The sequence below is a fragment of the Uranotaenia lowii genome, chromosome 3 (genome assembly GCF_029784155.1).
Source record: "Uranotaenia lowii strain MFRU-FL chromosome 3, ASM2978415v1, whole genome shotgun sequence".
NCBI classification, from domain to species: domain Eukaryota; kingdom Metazoa; phylum Arthropoda; class Insecta; order Diptera; family Culicidae; genus Uranotaenia; species Uranotaenia lowii.
Window position 1 is genome coordinate 136,551,222 of NC_073693.1, and position 26,783 is coordinate 136,578,004.

The 26,783-nt window shown below is 33.4% G+C and overlaps 1 protein-coding gene across 5 annotated transcripts in view; it reads left to right on the forward strand.

Annotated features, from left to right (window-relative positions):
- The window catches only part of LOC129751486 (phosphatase and actin regulator 4), a 611,903-nt gene that overhangs the window by 211,351 nt on the left and 373,769 nt on the right, over positions 1 to 26,783 (forward strand). For 3 of the 5 annotated variants that reach the window (XM_055747021.1, XM_055747022.1, XM_055747025.1), the window contains exons 4-6: positions 12,080 to 12,250; positions 23,454 to 23,552; positions 23,754 to 23,852. In XM_055747021.1, coding sequence (XP_055602996.1) covers positions 12,080 to 12,250; positions 23,454 to 23,552; positions 23,754 to 23,852 — 369 coding nt within the window. The remainder of the gene's footprint in view (positions 1 to 12,079; positions 12,251 to 23,453; positions 23,553 to 23,753; positions 23,853 to 26,783) is intronic. The other 2 variants (XM_055747023.1, XM_055747024.1) reach the window with 2 other exon arrangements.

Here is a 26,783-nt window from a genome sequence, read left to right on the forward strand (position 1 = left end):
AATTTCTTAGTAATGTTTACATAAGTAAATTTGATGTTTGTAAACGTTACTTAAAAATTCGGCTTAAAATCATGGATGAGTTTTGGACTAAGACGAAGCTTTTTAGGCCCTAGGGTTTGAGAAATTAAAAAATGTGGTTGAGACTCTCAATTTAAACATTTTTTTTTTTCGAAATTAGCATCTGCTTATACCAAAGTACAAAGATGTTCCCGTGTAGATCAGTATCATACAGTAACTATTCCCATTATATACTTCCTCAGACACCCAAACGATTCCCTTTATAGTTGTTGAATTATCAATAAACGTTTTTTCATGAAATGGTATCGTTTAGACAAAAATAACAATACAGGTAACGAGTTGCTTTTTTCTACTCGCTTTGAAGCGAGTTGTATCATACATGGAATCTTTACTAAATAAATAATCGTCTCGTAAGAAAAAAAAAAAACTCGATTTAATATAATTGACAGTGGATTGTAGCATTTCTTACAGGCTGTAAATTATGGCATATGACACAAAATATTAAACAAATGATACAATTCTAAATTCTGAAGCATTAAATTATGATTAAAGAATTTAAATCGTATTAAATCCATCAAGAATCGATATTGAATAAATAATGAATCCTGAATTTTAAGATAGTTTGAAATCAATTGGTGGTTTTGAATGACTGGATCCTGACAAATCCTGTGTTATTTCGTTTCTATGAAATTGTTAGCTCTGCACAGTTAGAAAAATCCTTGTAACATTACATGCAACTGCATGGGTAGAAGGGAATCGGGTATTTACATGTATCAATACGGCTTAATTCATGTAAACTTCCCATCGACTTCAACTGATTTGTTTACTGTAAACCTACATTTCCAATCATTATTTTTGGTATGGTTGTTTATCCAATAAGAAAAGAATCGATATTTGGCGGTAAGAGATTTTAATATCTTACACATACATTTTATTTGATCCACACAAGAAAAATTGGTATTCAATAAATTTTCACGAACACCGGTTTTTTTTGGTGATATTCCCCCGACGACGGCAACGGCGATTGACATGTTGGTAGGAAAATAAGTTGTCATGCACTTGGGGTAGCCCGAGCTTCCGTTGAATTCAAGTAGAATTTTTTCTGGAAAAAATAAAATTGACCATCTTCTTCTTCTAATATATAAAGATGAGTTGGACTATATATGTTTGTTTGTATGCACCTTATACAAATCCACACCGCTGAACCGATCAGCCTGATATTTGGTACAGAGATGTAGTTGGACGAGGGTCAGGTTTTAGTAATAGTTCTGAGCCCCTCCCACCTAAGAAAAGGGCCCCTCCCATACAACGTTCTATTTTATTCCCACGAACCAAAAGTCATGGCACCCATTTGGCAGCCGATTTTCGTTCCCTTTGGCGGGTTGTTTTTACCATCACCTTGGGCCGGGCGTAAGAAACGACTATCCAGAGTTCAAGTGTACTGGAAAGCAAATCAAAGCTTGCTGAGCGATAAAGATTAGAAAGGGGAAATTTTGGGCGGGTGTTTTTTGTACCTTCTACTGCTGAAAGCACGTGGTACCAGTAGATACGAATATTTTGGATGCAATAATGAGGTAACATTTCGGATTGAAAAATACAACTAACCTGTAAAGTATGTATTGACTTGAATTGTAGTGGTTTTCAAAGTACCACTGTTGCAGGGCTTTGGAGTCTATAAGAATATACAGTATGTGAAGTATGGATGCATGGATTTATCTTCATTATGAATTTGGATTGAGTGCTGAAAACATATTAAGCTATTTTCTTAAAATCAAGCTTTTTGGAACCAACCATTTTCGTATTTTTAGAATTCCTCATATAGAAAGATAAAATAATTTAATTCAGAGTTATAAGTTGAGAGTTGTGATTTCAACGCTTTGAAAGGCATCGAGAAATCTAAATGGAGGACACAAAAATTTAACGTGCATTATCTGGAAAAACCAAATCCAACGCAAGAAACTTTATTTGAAATTAAGTATGAGGTTTTAAGTTTATACAATTCAATTTTATCGGTCAATCTATGACTTTTGTATTAATGTTGATCATCAATGCGTTCAATTTCACCATCCAATTATGCGAAAACTTAAACCGTTAAGTACTGCGAATTCAATCAAATCATTTCCAAGAATTTTTACTTTATCACTCTCCACAATAATTAATGAAATTTTTTTTTCCAAGAATGGAAAAATTGAAAAAAAATCTTTTGTTATAACATCATAAAATGGACGATTTGGGTTCCGAGATAATTTCTTTTAGATCACTTCAAAAAACTTTTAGAGGAACTTGGAACATTTAAGAAAAACTAATAATAAAACGGTGTGGAAAAACAACGAAAAGTACACAACCATTGGAAAACATTAAAAATAAGTCTTCAAAAAGTTTAAAAAACCAAATACAAACACATACAGGATCTCAATGAAACTTAATGTTTCCTCGAAGAGATTCCTTTTACTTAATTCTAAGCGTACATCTTTCGAGTATATAATGGCAAGCATCTCACAAATGCTTAAACCACTAAACCACAAAAGTTTACTGTGTATGCCGTGACTGGGATTCGAACTCATGGCCGTTGACTTGGAAGACTTGAAGGCCACGAGCTGCGGCAAGTTTCGGAAGGCTTTTTAGAATTTTATGGGCAAATAAAACTTGAATATAGCTTACGGGGGAGCATTTGGCATGTAGCGTCCGAGGATATCATCTCCTAAAGAGATTTCATTAGATGGGGAGTGGGAATGATAAAAATATAGTTTTCCTAATTATTTGAAGATAAAAAAAATAGAAGGCCGAAAGAAACAAAAAAGCATTCATGGGAAATTATTTTTAATTTCTATGAATACGAACCTCATAACTATAAGTGTTTCAAAAATATGAAAAAAGGGAAACACAGTAAATATTCTCATTCAAAACTTGAAAAACACTTACAAAACTTTCAATGCTAACATACATGGCACAACATGGGTAAAATTTTCTCATAATAAATATATAAAATTGAATACAAAGCTACCAAAATTTCGTAAAGTCAAACGACTCATTTTGATTTATATTTTATGCAAACCCGAGCAAGGCCGGGTAAATCAGCTAGTCTAATATATAAAGATGAGTTGGACTATATATGTTTGTTTGTTTGTATGCACCTTATAGAAATCCACACCGCTGAACCGATCAGCCTGAAATTTGGCACAGAGATGTAGTTGAACCAGGGTAAGGTTTTAGTAATAGTTATGAGCCCCTCCCACCTAAGAAAAGGGACCCTCCCATACAACTTTCGGTTTTATTCACACAAACCAAAAGTCATGGCACACATTTTGCTAACAGATTTTCGTTTCCTTTGGCGGGGTTTTTTTCACCATCTCCATGGGCCAGGCATTAGAAATGACCATTCAGAGTTCACGTGTACTGGACAGCAAATCAAAGCTTGCTGAGCATTAAGGATTTGAAAGGGGAAACTTTGGCGGTTTTTTTTGTCCTTCTACTGTTCAAAGCACGTGGATATATTTGGATGAAATAATGAGTCTACATTGTGCATTAAAAAATACAATAAACCTGTTAGAAATATATTAACTTGAATTGTAGTGGTTTTCAAAGTGCTCTCTACCGCCGCCAAGGGGATTTGGGAGACTACAAGAATGTACAGTGAACTGATCAGTGAACAAAGAATTGTCTTCTTCAGCTGAATAACTATTAGGAATCAATGCTGAAAAACGAATGAACATTTTTTAATAAACTATAGCATCTAAGAATTAACATATTTTTGGAATCCCACACAAAGAAAGAAAAAATAATAAGATTCTGATCTATAAGTTGAATGCTTCGATTTCAACGCGTTGATAGCCGTCGGGGAATATAAGGGGAAAGTAGGGTCTAACACTTTCAAAAATCGATTTTTTTTCTTATTGTAAAACATTTTAAGAATTTTGTGGCAAATTTTCAAGTCAATCGAAGCAAAACTGTAGAAATTATAGGCTTTTATCTCCTCTTATCTAATACTGTAAGAATTCTAGAGCAGAAACTTCAAACGCGTTTTTCTCGAAAGCACATTTTTAAAGTCAGTGGACATCGTCATTTGAAAACTACTTCACCGATTCTTTTCAAATTTGGAACATATTTTGTAAATATAAAATACCAAACCCTAACGATTTTCTTTTTTTGTTTTTTTACTTTGGGGAGATTTTACAGATAAAAAATGGCGGATTTTTTCTTGAGAAATCGTAGTTTTTACTTCAAACTGTCACAAAAATTTCATAATATTTTTTTTTAAATTAAATAAAATCGTTGGGGTCTAGAAAAATATCTATTAAAAATATTTTTCTCTGATTTTTTGACTTCAGATGATTCTGTGCTGAGATACAGTGTCCACCGCAAATCCTGTTTTCTAAAAGGCATCCTCGAAAGTGCTCCGTCACCGGCTCATTTTTCAATATTTTTCTACGAAAAAAATAATAAATGTTCTTTTAACAATGCTTTGTATAATGCAAAAAATTTGAATACATTTGTTTGAACGATAGCTCTAAAAAAATCGTGAAAATGGTGTTTTTTTTACCCGTTAGACCCTACTCCCCCCTTAAACGGGGAATTAGAAAATAGATGAGATATAAAAATATCTTGATGAAAATGGATAAGATAATAAATATAACAAATCTGAGATTTTTAGAATTATACAATTCAATTAAATTGGTCACTTTTGAATAATTTTTGGTCATCAATGTGTTCAATTCTATCATCCAATTTTGAGAAAACTTATGGTAGAACCGTTTAGTACTGCGAATTCAAACACATGATATCTAAGAACGTTAACAGTGATCACCCTTCACCCAAATTAATGGGTTGTTTAAGCCCAAGAATAGAAACATTGATATTTAATTTAAATAAAACCTTTCTCTCAACATTATAATGGTAACTTCAGGTTTAGAGATGATTTGTTTTTGATAACTTCAAAAAACTGTTTGTGGAACATTCAGCATTCAAGGAAAAGTACTCATAAATCAGATTCGGAAGTCTTTTTAGAAATTTCTAAGCACAGAAACTTAAATATTCCATTGTACAGAGAAATCGTTCATTTTGAAAAGAGGGATCAACTCCGAAAGAAATTTTTATTAGATGAGGGAAAGGAAAGATATAAGAAAAATTATCATTTGGAGATAAAAAAAATAAGGCCAAATCCATTCAAGCTTCCTTGAAAAGGGTGGGGAAAAAATGTTTTTCGTGATAGGATGAATAAGCATTCAAGGGAAATTATTTTGAATGCATTTAAATTCAAACCTCACACCCATAAGTTTTTCTTAAGTATGGAAACGATAAACACAGTGAACAATCTCAAAAAAAAAATTTAAAAAGACTTAAACTGTACATGACTAAACATGCGCCAAATTTTTTAATTATGACGAATATAAAGCTTCCAAAATTTTGAAAAGTCAAACGACTCATTTTGATTTATATTTTATGCGAACCCGAGCAAGGCCGGGTAAAATCAGCTAGTTTGATATAATAATTACAATAATTAGAAGGGTATTAAGTTTTATTTCTCACTTACTTGCTTTAAAACTCAGCATGCACCACCTCGATTCGAACAGAAGCGAACAGCACACGAGCAGGTACAACAAAATACGGTCGAACGTTGCGAACGATAAGATTTACATGAAATTGCAAGCTAATTGATGAAGTTCGCCTTCGTTGGGAATCTAATAGGAACGAAAACAAAACAGAATTGGAAAACTGACGTTGACGCTGGATTTCGCATGCAGTGACATGTAAAGTTCATCTTAGCCTTTAGATGTTATACTCTTTTTCATATTTTTCGTGGCGATGACGTGCAATGTAAGATTACATTTTTCTTTCTGTGTGGGTAACTTCTGAAGTAAAGAAAACGAGGATATTGAAAAAAAAAAAATTTGGTAAAATCACAATCGTAAAATACTATGCGGTAACGTAGGATTCAATAAAAGGTCGAATCAACTATTGATTATCTGAATTTTGAAAATTTTTGTCAATTGTATCATTTTCATCATTTGGCTAATGTTTGTCAATTTTATTAAATTTTATATTTTGTAATTTTTTGTAAATTTTGTTAACAGGTACATTTTTGTCCATTTTTTGTATTTTTTTTACTTAATCGCTTTTGAAAAATTCATGTTTTAAATTGACAAATTTGAACAACAAGAACATTGACAGAAATATCGATAATTGACAAAATTTAAAAAAATCCAAAATTTGAAAAATGAACTAAATTGAAAAAAAATATACAAAATTGACAAAATTGGCTTAAAGACAATTTAACTAGAGTGTCCTTTTCCCGGCCATTTTAGCGTTCCCGGGAATCGGGAAATCTGACGATCCTTTTCCCGGGATCCCGGGTAAAATTCAAGATCTTAACCCTCTACTGCGTACGAATTCTTATCAATATGGTATTTTCAAATTTAAGGTAGTACCTAGTATTGCAAAACATTTCAAACTTTTTTAATGCCTCAAAAATGCAATAAGGAAATCAAAGACCCAAAACAAAGAACTTTGACCGACAAGCTGGTCTGATTCTAGCTACAAAAATTTGAAATAATTGAGCAAGATTTCTCACTATCGATAGAAGTTAGTAAGTTAGACTTCAGGTTATTCATCAAATATCTTAAATTTTCAGATAACTATCAATTTGTTGCACAATATGTCATTTCTTTGCTGATGATTTTGTTACTGTAAACTGTATCTGAAACGAAAGTTCTAAATGATGAGTGTTGCAAAATATAACATTCAGATTCTTCCCGTAGCGTTTCACTATTGGAATTGTTTGGTTTTATAGATTCTTTGTCGTTTTTCAGTTGGAAAAACATTTTTTCATAAAATTCAATGTATTAACCAGATTTGAAAAAAAAAATTAAGATTAAGCCGCCGAAGTAGAACTACTGATCACACTGACATGACACTTAGAGCAAAAATTCGACTGGCGAATTTTTTTTGTCAAATTTTGCAGGTTCGCAATACCGACGGTAGGTGGTGTCGGTACCAATTCGAGTGTCCAGTCAGTATGGTCAGTGGTAGAACTATCATTTTCCTTGCTAAATCTGATTAATTTTTTCAATTTAGATAGTGTAAATTTGTATTAATTTAGCACATTCAATTGGCTTCGGGAATTCCCGGGATTTTTTAGGCGCTTCCCGGGATTCGGGAAATCCCGAATTTTTCTAATTACCGGGAAATCCCGGGTAGGACACTCCAAATTCAACCAAATTGAAAAAGTAAATATCAATGACAAAACTAACGAAATTGACAAAATGGATGAGCAGGTCAAAATCAACAAACTTGACCACATATTGACAAATTGACAAAAGTGACCACATTGGCAAAATAGACATAACTGATGAAATTGAAAAATAGACAAAACTGACGAAATTGACGAAACCAACAAAAGTGATGAAAATTGTCAATTTTGTCAATGTGGTGTCAATGTCAACAGTGTTAAGTTCTTTTTGAAAATTTTGTCAATTTTGTTATTTTTTCATTTTTGTCAATTTTGCAATTTTTTCAATGAGGTAATTTTTTGACAATTTTTTTGTTTTTGTAATTTTTACCTTGTTTGTAACTTTTGAATTTTTTGTCAATTGTGTAATTTTTGGCTTTTTTAAGTGTGGACGTTTTTGGTTCGTGCTGCTGTTTTCGTTCGTGTTTCGCCGCCGATTTATTTTATCCTTTCAAATGGAAAAGTTTTACAAAATATGTATATTCGAAAATATTGCAAAAAGATCCGTTAAAAGTAGCTACCTAAAAGTGCTTCTGTGTGACAACAATATGTTTACTTGGTACGAGAAATTGATCGATAAATGACGGGGTTTTTCTGGAGCAATCAGGAATGCAATAATACAAAATCCATTTGATTGAAGAATTTGATAGTTAATGTGTATTTTAAAGGACGCATCGGGTGAGGGATTTATTCGACAATACCGTTGAAAAGTCGGTGATTTGTGGTTCCCTTGTGATTCTAAAAGTGCGGTTGCGGGAAACTGAGTTGTCTAAAACCATATAGGTTTCAATGCATGTTTGCTAGAATCAATCCAATCACAAAAGCGAATATCAGGTTGTTACGGTACAAAATTGGAAAAAAATGTGTAAGATGATATTTTGAAAAGGATAGATATGAGGGGAAAAAATTTGTTATTTTTCCTAAACGTTCAATGCCACCAATGTTATGTTTTGTTTGTTATGAACTGCGCTTCGTATATTTGAGTTTTGGCTTGCTATGATTTAAATGCAAATTGCAACGCGTTGTGATTAGCCAGCAGATGGAAAGCCTACAGAAGAAGTGTTTTAAGATGGACCGAGTGTATTTAAATTAATTATTAGCACACATATTTGGGCCGTTTAAAAACTCACGAAGCCTTTTTTAGGATAAAAATAAGTATCCTTACATTATATAATTCTAGTATCCTTTTCAAATGGTACAAGGTAAGATGTTTAAAACTTGTAACTATTTTTTATTATTATATATTATATTCATAAATTCTAATAGCTTAACTCTATTAAAGGGGTTTGGTGGGGGGTTGGACAGGGCATTGAACGATCCGAAAACTGATATACAATGGATTGTGGAATCAAGCCAGCCGGAGTATCTCGGGAAATTTGGAATTCTGATAAGGATACTTAGGAACCTTTCCAGGATTTTTATTTGTTTCGAACAGTTTGAAGTGAGGGAGATGATTCAAACCTGTCCCAAGCCAGTGGTAACGGACCCCTTGGTTGTGCTGCAATTATTGTTGATGAGTTAAGCATGAACAATATTTGAATGTGCGATCGAGACTTCCCGTACCGACTCGGGTCGAAAGACCTACCAGCCACTGGTGGGTTTAACTACATACATACATACATACAATTGTGTAATTTTTGGCTTTTTTGTCGTTTTTGATATTTTGGTCATTCAATATCTAATTTGTTCAATTTATCGAGCCACTTTTATCAATTTAGTCCATTTTAATTTTTTTTTTCAATTTTGCCAAATTGGTAAATTTTTTTCAATTTGATAAATTTTGACCTTTTTTTTCAATCCGTCAATTTCGTCATTTTTATAATATTTGTCATTTAAGTCATATTTGTCAATTTAAATTTTTGTCAATTTTGTCATTTTTTTATAAACTTATTAAATTTGGTCATTTTAGTCTATTTCGTCAGTTTTGCAAATTTTGTCTATTTTCTAAATTTGGACAGTTCTTGCATTTTTTTAAATTTTTTTCAGTCTTGTCAATTTTGACAACGTCGTCAACTTTGACAAGGCAAAACTATACAAAACTATCAAAATTGTGAAACAAAATTAGCTTTTCAATCTTTTATTTATTTTACACATAGCTATACTAATGTTTTGAAAACTAAAATTTCACATTTAAATAAATGCACATTTTATTAAAAAAATCTATACGCGAAGATACCGTGTGCTGCTACTCCTGATTACTATACAGTGGCTCGGAGGTAGATCAATCGGGAAACTGTTAAATTATCATTTATTTAACTGCTTCTTTCAAGAATAATAATTTATCCGTTCTAGCGGATGCTTATTTAGCCAAAACGTAATGTAAAATGTTACTATTAATGTAATCAGAACGGAATAATACTGAAGATTTAGTAAATCGTATTTGACTATAATGCGCGTTTCTATTTGGTGTCAAAAAATAATGTACGCAATGTAAAAAAAGAACGGTAATTTCCAATTTGGCAAAAGCTCATATAATGCACGAATTTCCTGAACCCTCTTTTTAAACTTTTAAAAATCTTCCAGTGTGATTGAAACTGTTCTGGAAGTGATATGTTTTTAATTTCCCTCGTATATTCTTCATTCATCCGAATGGGAACTGAAAAGGCTTTTGTTGAAGTCAAAATGGGACTTCAAGGTTCTTGACTTATGTATTTTCTCAAGCTTTTCATATCGTTTCACACAGCTGAAATGTTTAGGTTTCCATGCAAATCCCCTAGTTTCAAGCTGAATAGAAAACTTCCAAATCACGTGATAAGGGATATAAGATGTTTGAATTTTGAATACATTATCTTAGGCCTGCCAGACTTTTACAAAAAAATGGGACAATTCACGAAAAAAAAGCAGGACAAAGGCGAAAAAAGCCGGACATTTAAGGAACTCTTGAAAATAGCTTAATTGTATAGCCAAACTTCTACGTATACCATCAGCCAAAGTTGTTTAGAGAAAGTACACTAAGGTTTTTATTAACGCGAATTGATTTTGCTCAGTTTTTCATACATGGCTCGTTTTAATACTGTTTTTTTTGCCATAAGCACGGTTATTTTCAACAGCTCTCGCGAATTAACACGTTTTTTGTGAGAAAATATTTCATGTCCTACATGTAAACGACGGATTGGTAACAGCGAAAAAAAAACTTGGGTTTTGGTTTTGGTATTTTGTACAAAAATATGAGAACTCAAGAAAACTTCCCTATTTACTTCCTTTACAAAACTTCTTTTGGACAATTGAGTTGAAAAAGGTGGTGTAAATAAAAGGCAATTTAATAACGAATCCGGTGAAAAAAATTAAATCCATAACTATTTGGAAGCACCTTAAACAAAATTTTCTTCATAAAAAAATTATTTATATAACATTGCACAGTAACAAGCCTTTTAAATGAGCCCTCTTCCATAAAAATACTATTTTGATCAACTTATTTTTTGAAAAGATAAATTCTTACACAAAAGTGAATATCTTTGGCATACGTTAGTCGATCGATATAAAATTTTGAGAGTAGTTGTATGCATTCCAAAGTATCAATTTTATTTTAATTCTGTTAAAATCAATCATCATTCAAACTTGATATAAAGCAATTATATTTTATAAAAAGACAAAATCTCCAAAGGGGTCAAAAGAGGCAAAAAATATCGCTTTTTCAAATCTTCTCATTTGTGAATGGTCTTTTTCAAGTGATTTTAAGTATTTAAAAATCTTTCAGCTCGTTTTATGAAATAACAATGACTGAAAATCTCATGCTGTTAAGACATAAATGAAAAATAGTTTATTTCTGGATAATGAAGGGCAAATAAAATCTTGATGTCCAATCCGATGGCAGATTTGAATTTTTGATTGTATTTCAGGTAAGATAAGTTTTACTTCAGGTCCTTAAACCTACGGATTCGATTTTTTGGGATTTCGGGGTAAATTTTCCCGTTGTGCATCGTTTGAAAGTGCTCCAAGAATGCTAAACTGAATAAGAATCTTACTGTTATGCTAAGAACTTTAGAGTTATTTAGTATTGTCTCATATAAACTATGAAGAAGGTTAACTTTGAGTAAAAAGGCATACATATTTGAAAGATTTTCTGTGCAGAACCAATGAATTCGAATTGAGACTAAAGTTTGATTTTTCCAGTAAAAGTCAGTGAACTTTTAAAAGTTTTCCAAGAAAAAAAAAATGGGACATTTTGAGGTAAAAGCGGGAGGGCCGGAGGGTGGAATATTCAACAAAATAGCGGGACATGTCCCGTTTAATTGCATTCTTTATATTATAAATTCGACACCATGGCTTCATGTAAACTGTTATGAATTGAATGCATGACGTGTAGGTGTATGAGTTATTCAAACAAAAAAATCGTCAAATGGAAATTATCGAGTTTTCATCTTGTGTAAGACAAACATCTCTATTAAGAAAAAAAAACCCAAAAAAATTCAATTGCTAACTAAAAGAAAACAAATAACAGCTTTTTCTTATCGAATTATTATCTTTGTACTCAGACAAAATCCAAGCAATGAACTGGGAAGTTGTAGTATATTGCTAAACATAACCTTTTATTTTATGACATTTATAGCTGAAAACTTTTGGCTAGACTCTTTCCTATTTATCACTTGGTCCTTCCGGAAAGGGAACAAGAAAGGGTAGGTACATCATTTTTAACTCCAGATAATTTTTTTTCTCAGAGTAAAAGTTACCAAAAAGTTTGAGGAAAAAAACAAAACCACTCGCTCGCCATCGCCAGTCACTTTTGCCAAGCGAGTTCAACAGCTGAACTCATCCGTAGCCGACCGAAAAGTTTCCCTCCGATTTCTGACCATCTGTTTGATGTTCTTCATTTTTTTCTCTCTCTTATCCTTACAGCCACCAAAAAGCAGAACGGCACCACCACGATGCGGTCCAACAGTCTGAACTCGGGCTCCCGAACGCCTCCGCTGGAACGGAAGAGCAAGTTTAGCGCCTTCGGCCGGTTTTTCAAGCCCTGGAAGTGGCGGAGAAAAAAGAAAAGCGAAAAGTTCGAGTCCACCTCCAAGTGTAAGTATTTCCGGCTTTCCGCAGCTCACAGCTCCGAGCTGCTTCCTTCTGGTAGTTGTTTTTAAAACAGTGGCCAATGTCTTCTTGCTGCTGCCATTATCGGTTAGTTGAAGGGCTTTTTTCTCACGTTAACTTTAACAGAACACGGTTCAATGAGTTCACTCACCATTGATTTAGTTTGATTTTCGGAAAGCAAAACTTTTCGCTCAGCTTTGCGCAGTTCATTTTAGCACGGTGTGTTTGTTGGAAAAATCAGTGACCCTTATTTTAAAACGGTTTCAAAATAGATCTTTTCGTGCTTCATTTAAACTAAAAATTAAATTATTTGCTCGGTGACCCCTCATTCAAAACTTTATTCAAAAGGCATTTTTTTTAAATGTATAGCATATAAGAACCTCCATAAAAATTTGAATAGATTGTATACAAAAGACCGTAAAGTTTATTTTAAACTTCGGCAACAAGTTTTAGTGTTTTTTTGTTATGAATAAGCGTATTTGATAAGGTTTCAGTTTAACAGGTTGAACAGGTAAATTTCAGAATTATTTTTTCTTTTTAAAACCCGTAACGTTTCACTGTACCAGAAATGTAGGCACTCTATTCCATAAAACCGTTTGTTTAATATAATATCTTCAGCTTTATTTTTTCTGCTTCGATTATAGTCGTTTTACCATCTTTATGGCATTCGCGACTATATCAACGTTGCAGTTGGCGGATCGTTATTGAAAAACTTATCCGGTACAACTGTGTTCGATGTTTACTCTTGGGCTCGAACTCGCGGACATCGGCTCAGGAGATAACAGACTTGCCAACTGAGCTATATCACAAGCCCTTCTTCAGCTTTATCAAATTCCCAGGACCATGTCCTAATCCGGATCTTGATAATTATTCTGTTTTGGTTCCAATTTTGATTCCAATCCTGATTAAAAACCTAATCTTGATTCTTATCCGATAAAAATCATGATCCTGATCCGATATCTGATAATGATTTCAATCCATCTGACCCTGATCACAATCGCAAACTTCATTTATAATCTGGGTCCTGGATTATAATCTCGGAATCCTATTCAGGATCCTCCCTCATTCTGAACTCTGATCTTGGATTATCCTAGATTTAGATCCAATTTTCAGATCCTTTGGGCTGGATCTGATCCTTATCCTTCACTTTTGATAGTGACCTCGGATCCCGATCCTGAATCATGACTTAGGATCCTGTATCCTGATTGCTGATGATTTCTGGATCGTAGATTCTGATTCTGGGTACTGATCTTTTTCCTGATCGTGATCCTGATCCAGGATAACTCTCATCTTGACCCCGGTTTGTAATTATAGATCCTGTTTATGAATCCTCGACTTCGATCCGGACCCTGATCCTGAATCTTGATCCTGGACCTTGATTCAGCGCCTTAATTGCTAATCTTTATCCCGGATCTCGGACTGTGATCTCAAATCTTGTTGGATGCTTATCTCGGATCCTGGTGCTCAACTTCCATATGCAAATCCTGGATCTTGATCATGATCCCGTATTTCATCCTGAATTCCAGATATTGAATTCAGATCTTGATCTCAGATCCTAGCCCGATTCGTCCCGTGGATCCTGGATATTTGATTTTGATCCCAGATCTTGCTTCTGAATCGAGATGTTGGATTCTGATCCTGATCACTGATCTTGGTTCATGTACCCCAGGGCTGGTAGCGAGTCACTTTTTAGTGACTTGGTCACTTTTTTTGGGTCAGTCACTAAAAAGTCACTTTTTTCATCATTTGGTCACTAAAGTCACTATTTTCCGAAAAATGGTCACTTTTATCACCAAAAGTCACTTTTTTCACCGATAATAAACCAATGAAAGAGTAATTTGAATTGCGCGTGTTAATATTGACGGTAGTAACGGTAAATTACTTGATCAGTCAGTCAGAAATTTTTTTCGCCTCCGGCGGAATTTCGGCATGTATCACCCTTGGCTTGAGACATTTCGATCTACGACATTATTTGACGTTCGTGAATTGAAACTAACTTTGATTGTAGATTCTAGTTTTTAGTTCAATCAACCTTTTGTATTGGAACTCAAAACATGATATACAAAAACCCTATCTCGTCTTAAGTTAGAATGGGTTTTTATTAAGAAGTGTAACTAAGATTGAGATTGAAACGAACCATTTTTTTTATGAAAAAAAAATTTTTTATGTCATAACAAATGTTATGATGATATGAAATATTCTTTAAAAAACAATTTCAGACTCAATTTTATTTCGTGTTTTTTGTTCTTCTAAATACTTTAAAAAAAGGGTTGTAATAATTTACACAAGGCCACAAAAATTACATTTTTTTAGGTGCAATGAATTTAAACGGTTATTTCAACTAATTTGGGTTCGCCGAATCTAAATATGTATGCAATATTTCTATCAGCTTTTATATTTATTATTATTTATTTCGTCTTTGGTTTAATGTTCGTACAGACTGATGACTTAAAAACTAGGAAATTCTTCTTAAGCCTAATTTAAAACGACGTTTGCACATATTAAAATTAAACAAATTATACACTAAATTAAAAAGTTCACAACACTTGTCAATAGGGTGGTTTTGGCCATAGGCAGTACGGTGGTGAGGAATTGAAAAAAACTGACGTTGTCGAAGTGTTCTCGTTGGTACATAAATGTTAACACGTTGTAGAATGTAAGCACAGTCAATACGGTTGGTCAATGTGTCGAATATAAAACCTTGCTGTAGTTCGACGCGTCGCTTTTCGAGTGAGGTTAGACATATCAGAGCACACCTTTCCTCGTACGGTGGGTTTGTTATTGAAATGAAAATAATTTAAAATCTTAAGAGAAGTTTCTGCACTTTCTTTTTACAAAAACTCAAATCAAAAACATATTATTTAGAAATAAAAGTTTTATATGAATTAATGAGCTTTAAATAGAATCAACTTTTTTTTACACTTTCTGCTGTGATGTCAAAAATACTTGTAATGACATTTTTCCATAATCAGTTATCTATCAATTTTACTAGTAATAAACTCTTTATTACCAAAACTAAATGGCCGAATTTGACAAAATTTCTAGTTGAGGACACTATTTACCAAATCAATAATTGAAAAAATAAGCACCAAAATGGTTATGATGAAACATGTTTATTGAAAAAACTCTTCCTGGAATGTTTTTAAAAACTAATCTTTTTTATTTCCATACTGTTTTTTTTCAATTTTTTAAATAAATCTACCGAATTTTATGGTACAGTTTTGTTTTCAATTTTATAATCAACTTGCCGGATTTTTTTAATCAAACTTTTTAAATTTTTAAGACATATTTTTAACAATTGTTTCCTTGTTTTAAATTCTAAATTTTCGTGTTCTTCAACCATAAGCCTTTAACTCCAAATTTTAAATAAAAAAAAACATAATTTCAACCTTCTGTTCTTTCAGGACCCAATATTTTAATCAAAAGAGACAAAATACTCAGAGCTTGTAATTCAAAGCTTAAAAACCTGCGATTGAAACTTTAAAAATTTTTATTAATATTTTTTATATGAAATCATATTTTTGGATCGATCATGATTTATAAAATTAATCTAAAAAGTTTGAAAAATTGTTCTAAGCAGCAACTTTCAAAATAAATTTTAATACGCAGTGTTAATAATAAAAGTTTAGAACTCATTATTTTTAATTGTTTATCAGTTTTTATCATTCACATATGTAATTACTCATTTTCTAACATTTCTTTGTCAGTGTAGTTGAACATGGAGGATTTTACTTTATTAAAGGTTTTATGTCTGGCTTCTATAACTGGCACTTTTAAAATAATTATAAATATGTTCTTCTTTTTATAAAATTAAATTAAAACATCAAACATTGAATAAATTCGGTTCAAAATTCATTTCTTATTCAGTAATCGGTAATTTACATTTTAAATCGTGATTAAATATTTTTTGTTCAAATTAAAAAAATACAGCGGAATTTCTCACTAAACTTCCAGTTAAAAATGAGGAAAAGAATTCCAAATTTAGATGAATAAAAATTAACAATTATTATCATTTTCCTAACATCTATTCATGCTAAGTTTTGTACAAGATTTGACATTTATTTTAGAATTCAGATATTTTTTAATTTTAAATTTGCTAAGAAATTCTTCTGAAACTAATTTATTTCTTACTTTCTTGACTTATCGAAAATTTGAAACATTCATAGTAATATGTTTCCAAAATTTAGTTTATCAGTCATTTTTTTAGTTTTTGTGTTGAACATGAGTGACAAATGGTGTAAGAAAACACTTTCCTTTTCAATTGTTTATTTTTGGTATTGTTATTAATTTTATCTAAATTTGAATTTTGAAAACCCCCCCGGAAGGGTCCATCGCACGGGCCTGACTGGTCACATTTTTTGTACTTTAAAGTTATTTTTTCGTTCTACATAGTCACTATTTGGTCACTTTTTTCGGTCCTCAAAGTCACTATTTGGTCACTTTTTTTCAAATTTTGGTCACTAAAGTCCCTACTATTTCATTATCAAACCGCTACCAGCCCTGTGTACCCTGATCTTAATCTGAAAATCAAAATCGTAATTCTGATTTAGGATCTTATATTCAGATCCTGGATCTAAGATAGTGATCTTGAACCCTGATCCTTGATCTGACCAATGATTCTAATTCTTTATCATGGACAGATCCTCCCACTATCCTAGATACTGATTCCGGACCTCGATTCAGGATACTGATCCTGATTCCTGATTACTGATCATGAATCTTAATCACAAATTCTGATCCTCAATCCTGACTTCAGAATCTGGATCCTTGATTTAGGTTTTTAAAACTGATTCTTATCTTGCTCTCCGTACCTGTTTCGTTAACCCTGATCCAGAATGTCGATGCTGATTTTGGATCCTGATTCCGTATTCTGATTCTTATCCCGAATTCAGATTTACCCGAATCATGGTCCTAAACCGAATTCTGATCGGAAAACTTGGAATTCGATGCGCAATAATTATCCGGGATGTTTAGACTGATTCCGGATTCAGATGCAATTCTGATCCTTGATCTGGCCAATGTTTCTAAATCTTTAACATGGACATATCCTCTCTTCAACTAATCTAGAAACTGATTCCGGACCATCCCGACTGATCCGAATTCCTGATACTAATGTTGAATCTTGATCAAAAATTCTGATCCTTAATCCTGATTCAAATACCGAATCTCAATGTCGATTTATAAAAAAACAAACACATATCTAATACAGGATCTCAGTGAAACTTCATGTTACTTTGTAGAGATCTAATTTACTCAAGACAAAGTAGAGAGAGAGAGTATGTTTGCCGTAATCGTGATTCGAACTCACGATCGCTGGCTTAGAAGACTTGAACGGTATTCTCTAATCCACAGTCGGCGGCAAATTCTGATTCTAATTCCTATCTCGAAATCTGGATCCTTGATTTTGGTTTTTTAAACTGATTCTTATCTTGATCTTGCATTCTGCTCTCCTTATCGGATACCTGAAGTCTGATCCAAAATTTTATTGCTGATTCTGAATTCTGATTCCGTATTCCGATTATCATCCCGAATTCTGATCCTAGCTCGGTTCCTGGATTTTCAAAATCTGATCCCAGACCCTTAACCGAATCATTATCCTTAAACGAATTCTGATCGGGAAATTTGAACTCGGAACTCGATCCGCAATCCTTATCCGGGATGGCTTCAGATTCTGCTGATCTTGGATCATGGTGCCGGACTCTGACCATAATGTTAAGCCTGATCTTTATTCCCAAATCCCATTCTTGGATTGAGATGGATCTTGATCCTGTTCTTGGATTCTGATCTACGATTTTTATTCTTAATTAAGATTTTGGATTCTGATCCTGACAGCGAATTTTAGATTCTGGATTTTCGATTCTGGATTTTCGATTCTGGATTCTAGACCCTGATTTTGATTCCTTGAACCCGATCTAAATCTAGAATTCTGCTAATTAATCTGATTCAGGATCTAGGATCTTGATTCTATATCGGGATCCTGATCTTTACTCTTGATCCGTAGATTATTACAACTATCCTGGATCCTAATCTTAGACCGTAGTTTTGGATGCCCGAATCATGATTCCGATGTTGGATCTTGATTACAAAATCTGTTCTTAGATCCTGATTAAAATCCCGAATGAATTCCCGGCTGATTCTGTATACTCATTTGTACCCTGTTCAGGGAATCAATAAATCGTTATCCTTGTATAGACTTGGCCGATAAAAAGACCCGGTTTTCATCCTCCAGTACACTGCACATTGGTGTAGGTAGAACATCAATCTAGCTGTACGAAATTAATAGCGCCCAGTGATGAAGAGATAGAAATTTGATGTCTTCAGCAACATTGTTCAGTTTTACATGGAGCCTATTGCATATAAGTTGCAGTCAAAGTAAAAAAAAGCTCTTGAAAAAACAGTTTTTTGAATCTGGCACGTGAAAATAGGATAAAATGGTTCGCTGTCTTTTAAACAAAGTTGTAACAAGCCACGATCTACAACATTATGATGGGTTTAGAAGTTGTTGAAGCCCTATAGAAAGCATTTAGTGTGTTTTATTGACAATTTTGGAAGTCCCGTCCATCGAAAAGTGCATATTTTCGCAACATCTCCTTTTTTTTAATTATTTTTGATGATAAGCGCAACCATTTCCATTTGAAATTAGCGGGGAAATCGGTGGAACTAGTAAAGATTTGAATGATTGAAAATACACTTTCTGTATAAAAATTATCTATTTTACTTATTTAAAAAACGTTGAAAACATTTGTGCTTGTGCTAGTGCTCTTACCGGTAGAAATTAGTTCAGCTCCGTTTTTAACTTGCGACCCGTCTAACGAAAAAGTTTCACTTGAAGGTGAAGAGAATTAGTAAAACGTGAAATTGATGGCCTCGTCATGAGGGTTATTCAAATAGATGTTAAAGGATTAAAGTTACCAGTAATAGTCACCTGCATAAGTAACTATGAGATAGTAACTATGAAAAAGTAACTATGAATAGTTAATAATCGAAACTCTTGGGAGAAACGTCAAATTGAAAGCTCGTGGCGGAGATTGTAGAGATTAATGAAAGAGGGTTATAGTTACTAATAATAGTTATCAGAACTAGCGACTATGAAATAGTAAATTTTCAAAAATAAAATGACATTTAAACAGTTAACCGAAACGTAAAAAATGAAGCGAATCTTTACATCTAATTAGCATCATAGTTGTTGGTAGTGCTGGTAACTTTGCTGCTTTAATGATTATTAGAAATCTTCAATATTGATTTTAATAATCCTTGCGACAAGCCATTTCAGTTGACTTTTATTTTTGAAAATTTACTATTTCTTAGTAACTAGTGCTTTAACTATTACTAGAAACCATAATTCTCGAACATTGATTACAATAATCCTCGCGACGAGCCCATCCTTTTCATAAGATTTTCGAAATTAAACTATTTTTAGTTTGCCTACTCTGCTGTAATCATCGTTTCGAGCGGTTTGAAATTGATATTGGAACCTGCTACGGGACCTTGATCCCCAATATTGTTGTTGATCCTGGATTCCGTATTCCGATCCTAATCATGGACCTTGATTCCTGTTAGGACCCTGTACTATTCCAGACTTCCGATCTTGATCCTGGACCTCTATCCTGATCCTAAATCTGATTCTGATACCGATCCCGGATTGAGATACTGGAAACTTATCGTCGTACCTTATTCTGATCCTGAATATGAATATTTATCCATCCTTGATGGTAGCAGTAAAACTTGCCACCATCATATGATTTCAAACTGTTTTTTTTCTTCGCTACACCCAAAGAAGAGGTTGCAAAATTTTAATGCCGATCGAAGCTAACTACGTGCTAAAATGGCTCTGAAATATACCTACATTACGCCAAAGATGATACGATTGCTTTCCCGTTACTGGCATAAAGACTCCAGCTCTTGGGCAAAATGATGCAGGATCACTGCATACAAACTTTCAAGAAAAACAAGAAAAATATTTTATGGGATTTTCATCCTAATGGATAATTCATCCCAGAAACAGGAAAACAAAAAAAATATGCCGTCACACAGGAGGTAAAACATGAAAAAGGCGATCAACACTATTTTCTGCCGAAACTATGCGTATTAGACCTATAGTGTCTTCGAGAAAAATGGCTAACATTACAAGGGTTTTATGAAATGAATTTGCGGCTTTATCGGTGAGGGTTAAAGAGTTGAAATGAAAGACGGATAGAAGAACAGAAGAAAATTCTAAGGTGGTGAAAAGAGCGAAGAGCATTTGAAATAGAAGCTTGACCACATGCTAAATTCTTTGTCCCGCATCAATTAACTGTATTGAAGAAGTAGTACCCAATAGAGAAGGCACTACATTTTTCGATACAGTTAATTATGGATGGTTCGCTGGCTATAAAAATCAATTACAAAACATCGTTCCGATAATCGAAAATAGTTAGGCCAAGATTTCTGACCGTTGACCGTATGCGACAACTCAATCCAGTTGGAACATCCGCACAAAACGAAAATAAGAAATCTACCTAGCCATCGATGGAACGATATCGCACAATAGAAGACTTAACAGAGCAACCACATGCTAAATTTTTTGTCCGTTCGGCACATGTGCACACTCACATGGCGGTCGAACCATCCATAATTAACTGTATCGAAAAATGTAGTGCCTTCTCTATTGGGTACTACTTCTTCAATACAGTTAATTGATGCGGGACAAAGAATTTAGCATGTGGTCAAGCTTCTATTTGAAATGCTCTTCGCTCTTTTCACCACCTTAGAATTTTCTTCTGTTCTTCTATCCGTCTTTCATTTCAACTCTTTAACCCTCACCGATAAAGCCGCAAATTCATTTCATAAAACAAATTCACGGTGATTTCTCCTCTTAAAATAATAATTACAAGGGTTTTTTGAAGAATTGATTGATCCACCAAGCGGTGAGTTATAAAAACTACCTTTTTAATATAAATTTTAGAGCTATATTGTCTGAGAAAAGTTTTTAGCTTGTATCAATTCTAGCAACTTTGCCAAAGAAGTCATTCTCATTACTATCGTTTCAAAATTTTAGTTTAAAAAAAAAATCATATATTTTCAGTTTTTTCAACATAACTTTTTGCGAGGAATTTTTCATATGAAATATATTCTAGAGAGTTTTGAAGACAGTAAAGTTGCACACTTTTGCTAAATACACTGTATAAAAGTTTTGAAGATTAAACGTAATATCCTAGAAATACTAATAGTCATTTTAACTGGCTTAGTTGCACTAAGAAACCTGGCCATAAGGAACAGAGTATCTTTATTCTGGGTACCAGGCCACTGCGGTATCCTAGGGAATGAAGAAGCAGACCAACTAGCTAGGGAAGGATCTCAGCGACTGTTGATTTGACCTGAACCTTTCTGCGGAGTATCGAGAAGTGCCTTGACTATGGAGCTAAAGAACTGGGAAAGCACCACTATTGTTTCCAACTGGAAAACAGCGGAGCGAGCAACTCAGGCAAAAAGATTCATTGAACCAAGCGGACGACTCTCAAAAAACATGTTGAACTTAAGTAAGCACAAATTAAGTACTTACACAGGTCTCTTGACCGGACATTGTCCAACAAAACAGCATCTCAAAAGGATAAACATAATTCTAAACGATGACTGTCGGTTCTGCGGGTTCGAAAAAGAAACTGCAGAGCATCTTTATGCAACTGCTGCGCCCTCCTAAATAGGAGAGAGCGTGTACTTGGGGCAAAGTTAATAAGCGCACAAGACATATGGTTGCATATCAGCCCTAAGAAGGTTATATCATACATCTTTGATATCATACCCGATTGGGATAAAATGCTTAGTCAGCAATCAACTGTCACTCCAATCAATAGTGCACGTGAACCTGACAGCATATAGTAACGCGGGGTAAACACCACAATAGATCAACTACTGGTCGCAGTGGGCTCTCCCCTACAGGAAAAAAAACTGGCTTAATTTTTTCTGTAGAATAATCTTTAAGGTTCACATAGACAACCCCTTTCAAAAAGAGTCAAAGTCCGTATTAGGAAAAGCTGTTCAAAAGCTACTTCAAAGTCATTCAATTCCCAGAAATTGAATGTTTTAAATTTCATGTTTTCTTTCTAATTTAACTTGAATTCTGTGCAAATCTATAAGCACACCAAGCAGAAAACGCAATCAATTTGTCAAGATTCAGAGCTAAATTTATCTCATGTTAAAATTTTGATATCATTTGAATTTATCTAATCTTAAAGGATCAGGATGAAGATCTGAACAAGAATTTGGAGAGTGTTTAAAAATCTGGAGTTTAGAGAGTTTTTCAATTCGGTAACAAGTAAGTTGAAACAAAAAAGTCTTTTAATCTCTTTTAAAGTTACTTTTTTATGCGAAGTTCGTTCGAGAGTTTCAAACTATACCCCTATATTATATTGTTTCCGTACGACGTAATTCTTCGTAAAAAATACATAAATGAAAAATTTAGCATTGAATACTGTACAACAAATCTGAAAAAAAAAACAAAGTTTAAGAGATCTGAGAATAAAATATAAACTCATAAATGATGCAACGTAAACTATTTTCAAAATCTAAAAAAAAATTTGGTTACCGGTTGTTCATTAATGCTAAAATATTTTTTTTCAAACACACCGTGCTCGATTGAACTTGCTGCAGTAATTGTATTATCTTAAGAGTTAAAGTTTACCTGTTCGCTATCTAGAGTTTGCTACTAAGTTCATCAATCAGTTCGCAGTGCAATCTGTTTTAATTAAAAACGACAGATGCTTCTTGTTTTTCCAGTTCACTTGATAGTATCCATCCGATTGACATTATTATCAGGGGATTTGTCGTGAATATTGACTATTTCTTGGTTTCGTGCATCCTTACTGACATCCATTCAACAAAATGACTTGAAGCTAAGCACACTTACAATTACAACATATGCTATTCGTTTCTGTGTTTCATTTTCCTTTTCATTCAGTTCGAATTTTACTTGTTTCAATTGACATTTAAAGCTCCCCAAATGCGTGTTATGCCAATTTCAATTAACCCAGAAGCGCTGTAATCATTTTATGCATCGATGGTTTATTCAATACATTTATGTTTTATTTTCCGTATGTTTGTTCCTTTTTATTTACTTTCATGTTCATTATGCGTACAATTTTCAACCATCCCTCGACCATCATCGATCGATGAATCCGGCAATAACGCAATTCGATCCAAAAAAACGCAGCCCTAGAACGCAAAATATCAGTCCGTGCCAATCGTGAAGAGCTTGTACAGAAAGGTATTCTACTGCCCGAGAGTCCCACGTCAGCGCTTTCCATTACTGGTGAGTATTTTAGGCTTCTAGTTTATAAAAAATGCAAAAAACTAACACATTCGATATTAGGAGCCAACACATTTTCCTTCAAAAGAGGCTCCAAGCTTTTAGCTAACTAACAAATTTGTTCCAAAAATTCTTCTCTCATTTTTCCCATTTTTTTCTGGCACCACCGATGTGATGGGACTCAAAATAAAACTAAAAATATAGCCATTTGCATCAGTCCCACGGAATCGGTGACGTGGTCCACATCATCCCATAGACAGCTACAAACCTTCCATCAGCCAACCACCCATTATCGAGGGCAAAGTAAGTCTAGATTTCACAGTCCAGGAAGTTTTGACAGAGTTGCTAGATCTCTGCTAGATGTTGTTGTTGTCATGTCGTGTTCACTATTTGCCATCCCTGCACCTCACCTCATGAACTCTGTAGTTCTATTTTGTAACCTCTATATGAAGCGCACTTGTTCTAGATTCTAGATTATATATTTTGATTTTGACTGAATTCTTAAATTACATGTTCCTTCACCCTATTTTTATTTCATTTTACTGTTTCACTTCAAGCTTCTTAGTTCAAAATCCATCTGGTGAAATTTTAAATTTCTTTTCGCGAAACCATCCAGTTTCACCAAACGGAAAAAAATGCAAGTCAGAATTTGTATCCCTGCATTTTCAACTACAGATCCCGTTCTATTTTATACAACTTTCGATTTTGACAACATATGGATAACTGTGGATTTTTTTTACTGCTTAAAACTAATTCAAATTAGCCGATCTCGAGGTGGCCACTTAATTTCAATATTTTATTTCTAGCATTTTTCCCGGCAGTTTCCGGATTGTTGCACGAAAATTCTCAAATTTGTTTTCAGTCACAAAATCTCTATTCAACGGTGGTTTACCTTCAATAAGTGATTCTGTTGTAATTCATTCTACTAAACTTAAAAGTCTAAGCATATTTAATAAGATTTCAAATTTCATACACTTTACTGTAACCTGCCATAATTGCGCGTATTTTTATACTTCGCTAACAAGAAAAAATATTTCAATATCAATAAGAACATTTAGAAAAAGTCCAACCAAAATAAGAAAATGCACACAGTTTGGAACATAACAAAAACAGGTATCGGTTTGGGTAAATTAAGAGAATTCTTTAAAACAGTCACACACAATATTAAAGAAAATAAGTACCGTTCACTATCTAAAACTTATTTTTTCAAAGACAAGAGGTATTTAAAACAAAGTAGAAAGATTTTGTATTATCGGAAATTCTGCGCTTATGAATATGATAAAAGGGTATATTTCAATAAATACAAATGTCACATTTCGTATATATTATTCAAAATAACCGCTAATAAATAAATTCAGGTCACAAAAAAAGTAGATTTTTGAATCTTGTGTGCCATATTGTGTTATTCATTTTAATAACCTTGTTTGAATGATTTTTATAAACCCTAAGCTTTTCAAAAAACAAATTCATATTCAAGAGGTGAATTCATTTCAAAATCTGTTTTTATTTCACCTTGTGTATTTAGGTCAGAAATTTAGTGATGCGTGTTTCTCGTAGATTTTATCCATACAACTACAATGATTGCAAAATTTTAATTGCTTTCGCCTTTATCTGAAATTTTTCATCAGTATTGTTACTAGAAACTTCAATGTTCAAATCTTTCCTACAAAAGACAAAATTTATAATTTATAAGGGCCGAAATCGGTAGTTTTTAATCCGAGCAACTAATTTCCGTCAATCATATCGGTTTCTTGGTGTTGTAAATGAGTTTCAAATTCCCAAACCCAACAAAATATTAGATAAAAAGTTCACGGAAGTTTCCAAATTTTAAATTCTAACGTGAACAGGAGGATAAGCCCTACAAAACTTGTGAATATGCTGCGCAATATTAATCATTAATTTTTTTTTTCTAAACTTCTGAATTCAATTCATATGCAGATATCAACTCGAAATCGGAGTTCCAATTTCTAATGCTATTTTAATTAAACTTTTCACTTGTTTTTTTATTTAAATTATGTGCTCAATTAGTTGAGTCCGGAATTTTGGCTAAGACATTCCGTTACGAGAGAAATTCAAACGGACAAAATCTCATATCTGTACCAGTAGTTTCGTGTTCAAATTTTTAGAAAATAGTTCGCAACAGTTCCGCAATTTTCTAGTTATTCTGGAGCACTGAACTATATGCACTGAGCAGCTGAGCACAAAATTTACGATTTTTTTGAGGAATTCCCGATTTTCCCCACATTTGCCCGATAGATTCGAATCCCCATTATTTCTCGCATTTCCCGACTTTCCCTTATGAGTGGCCGCCCTGTAATCTATTGAATTGAATGCTAACATTATGTTTTACATTAATTTTGATTTGATACAAATTATAAAAAAGTGTTAAAAAAACCGTTCGATTTTGGAAACACAGAATGTATGAGAATGTTTTCAAAAATCGAATAGGGTCTGTATTGGCAAAAAATGATGTCCAAAGACGTCATATAGTGGTAAGAACAAGGTTTAACATTCCCCCTTATTCTGCGCCGCGCGTGAGGTGACGATAGTCGAGTCACCCGATTCCAGTAGTCGCTTTAGGTGAGAAACATCTTTTAGAATGAACTTTTTGAGTTCTTATCCTAATCTATTAGTCACCGTGAGTGACAAATCGTATGCTCTGTCACATCGGCTTTGGAAATAAGGTGACAAGACTCACGTGACTCCGGCTCGACTCGACTATCGTCACCTCACGCGCGGCGCAGAATAAGGGGGATTAGCTTCCATAGCTTTTACTTAGCTCCAAATCAAACAAGGCAGAAGCCCAAAGCATTTGCTTAGTTTTATGTGTTCTATTTCATCATTGATTGCTTTGTATGTGCTTCAACAAAGGCCTAATCAATATTTCTCTCGTAACAATTGGAAATATAACACAAAGATTTCAGACTAAGTATCAAAAGTTAAAGGAATAAAACAAAACAAAAATCAAATGCCATGTTGCTACAGATGTAGGTAAGAGTTAAATTCAAAACCCTTTGAATTTATTCAAATCCACAATTTAGTGTCCCAAATTAAGATCATAATTTCAAATAAGATTTTGAAAAGAAATTACAAATGAGGCTTTTGGAGTCAAAAAGGTTTAAGTGCATGGAAGTTTATTTCGAGAAAACAGGCTTTTAAGTTGTTGTGTTTGGCAATTTTCCATATATTTTTCGAAAATTTTTATTTAGCTTTGGAACGTTAAAGTATGTTTAT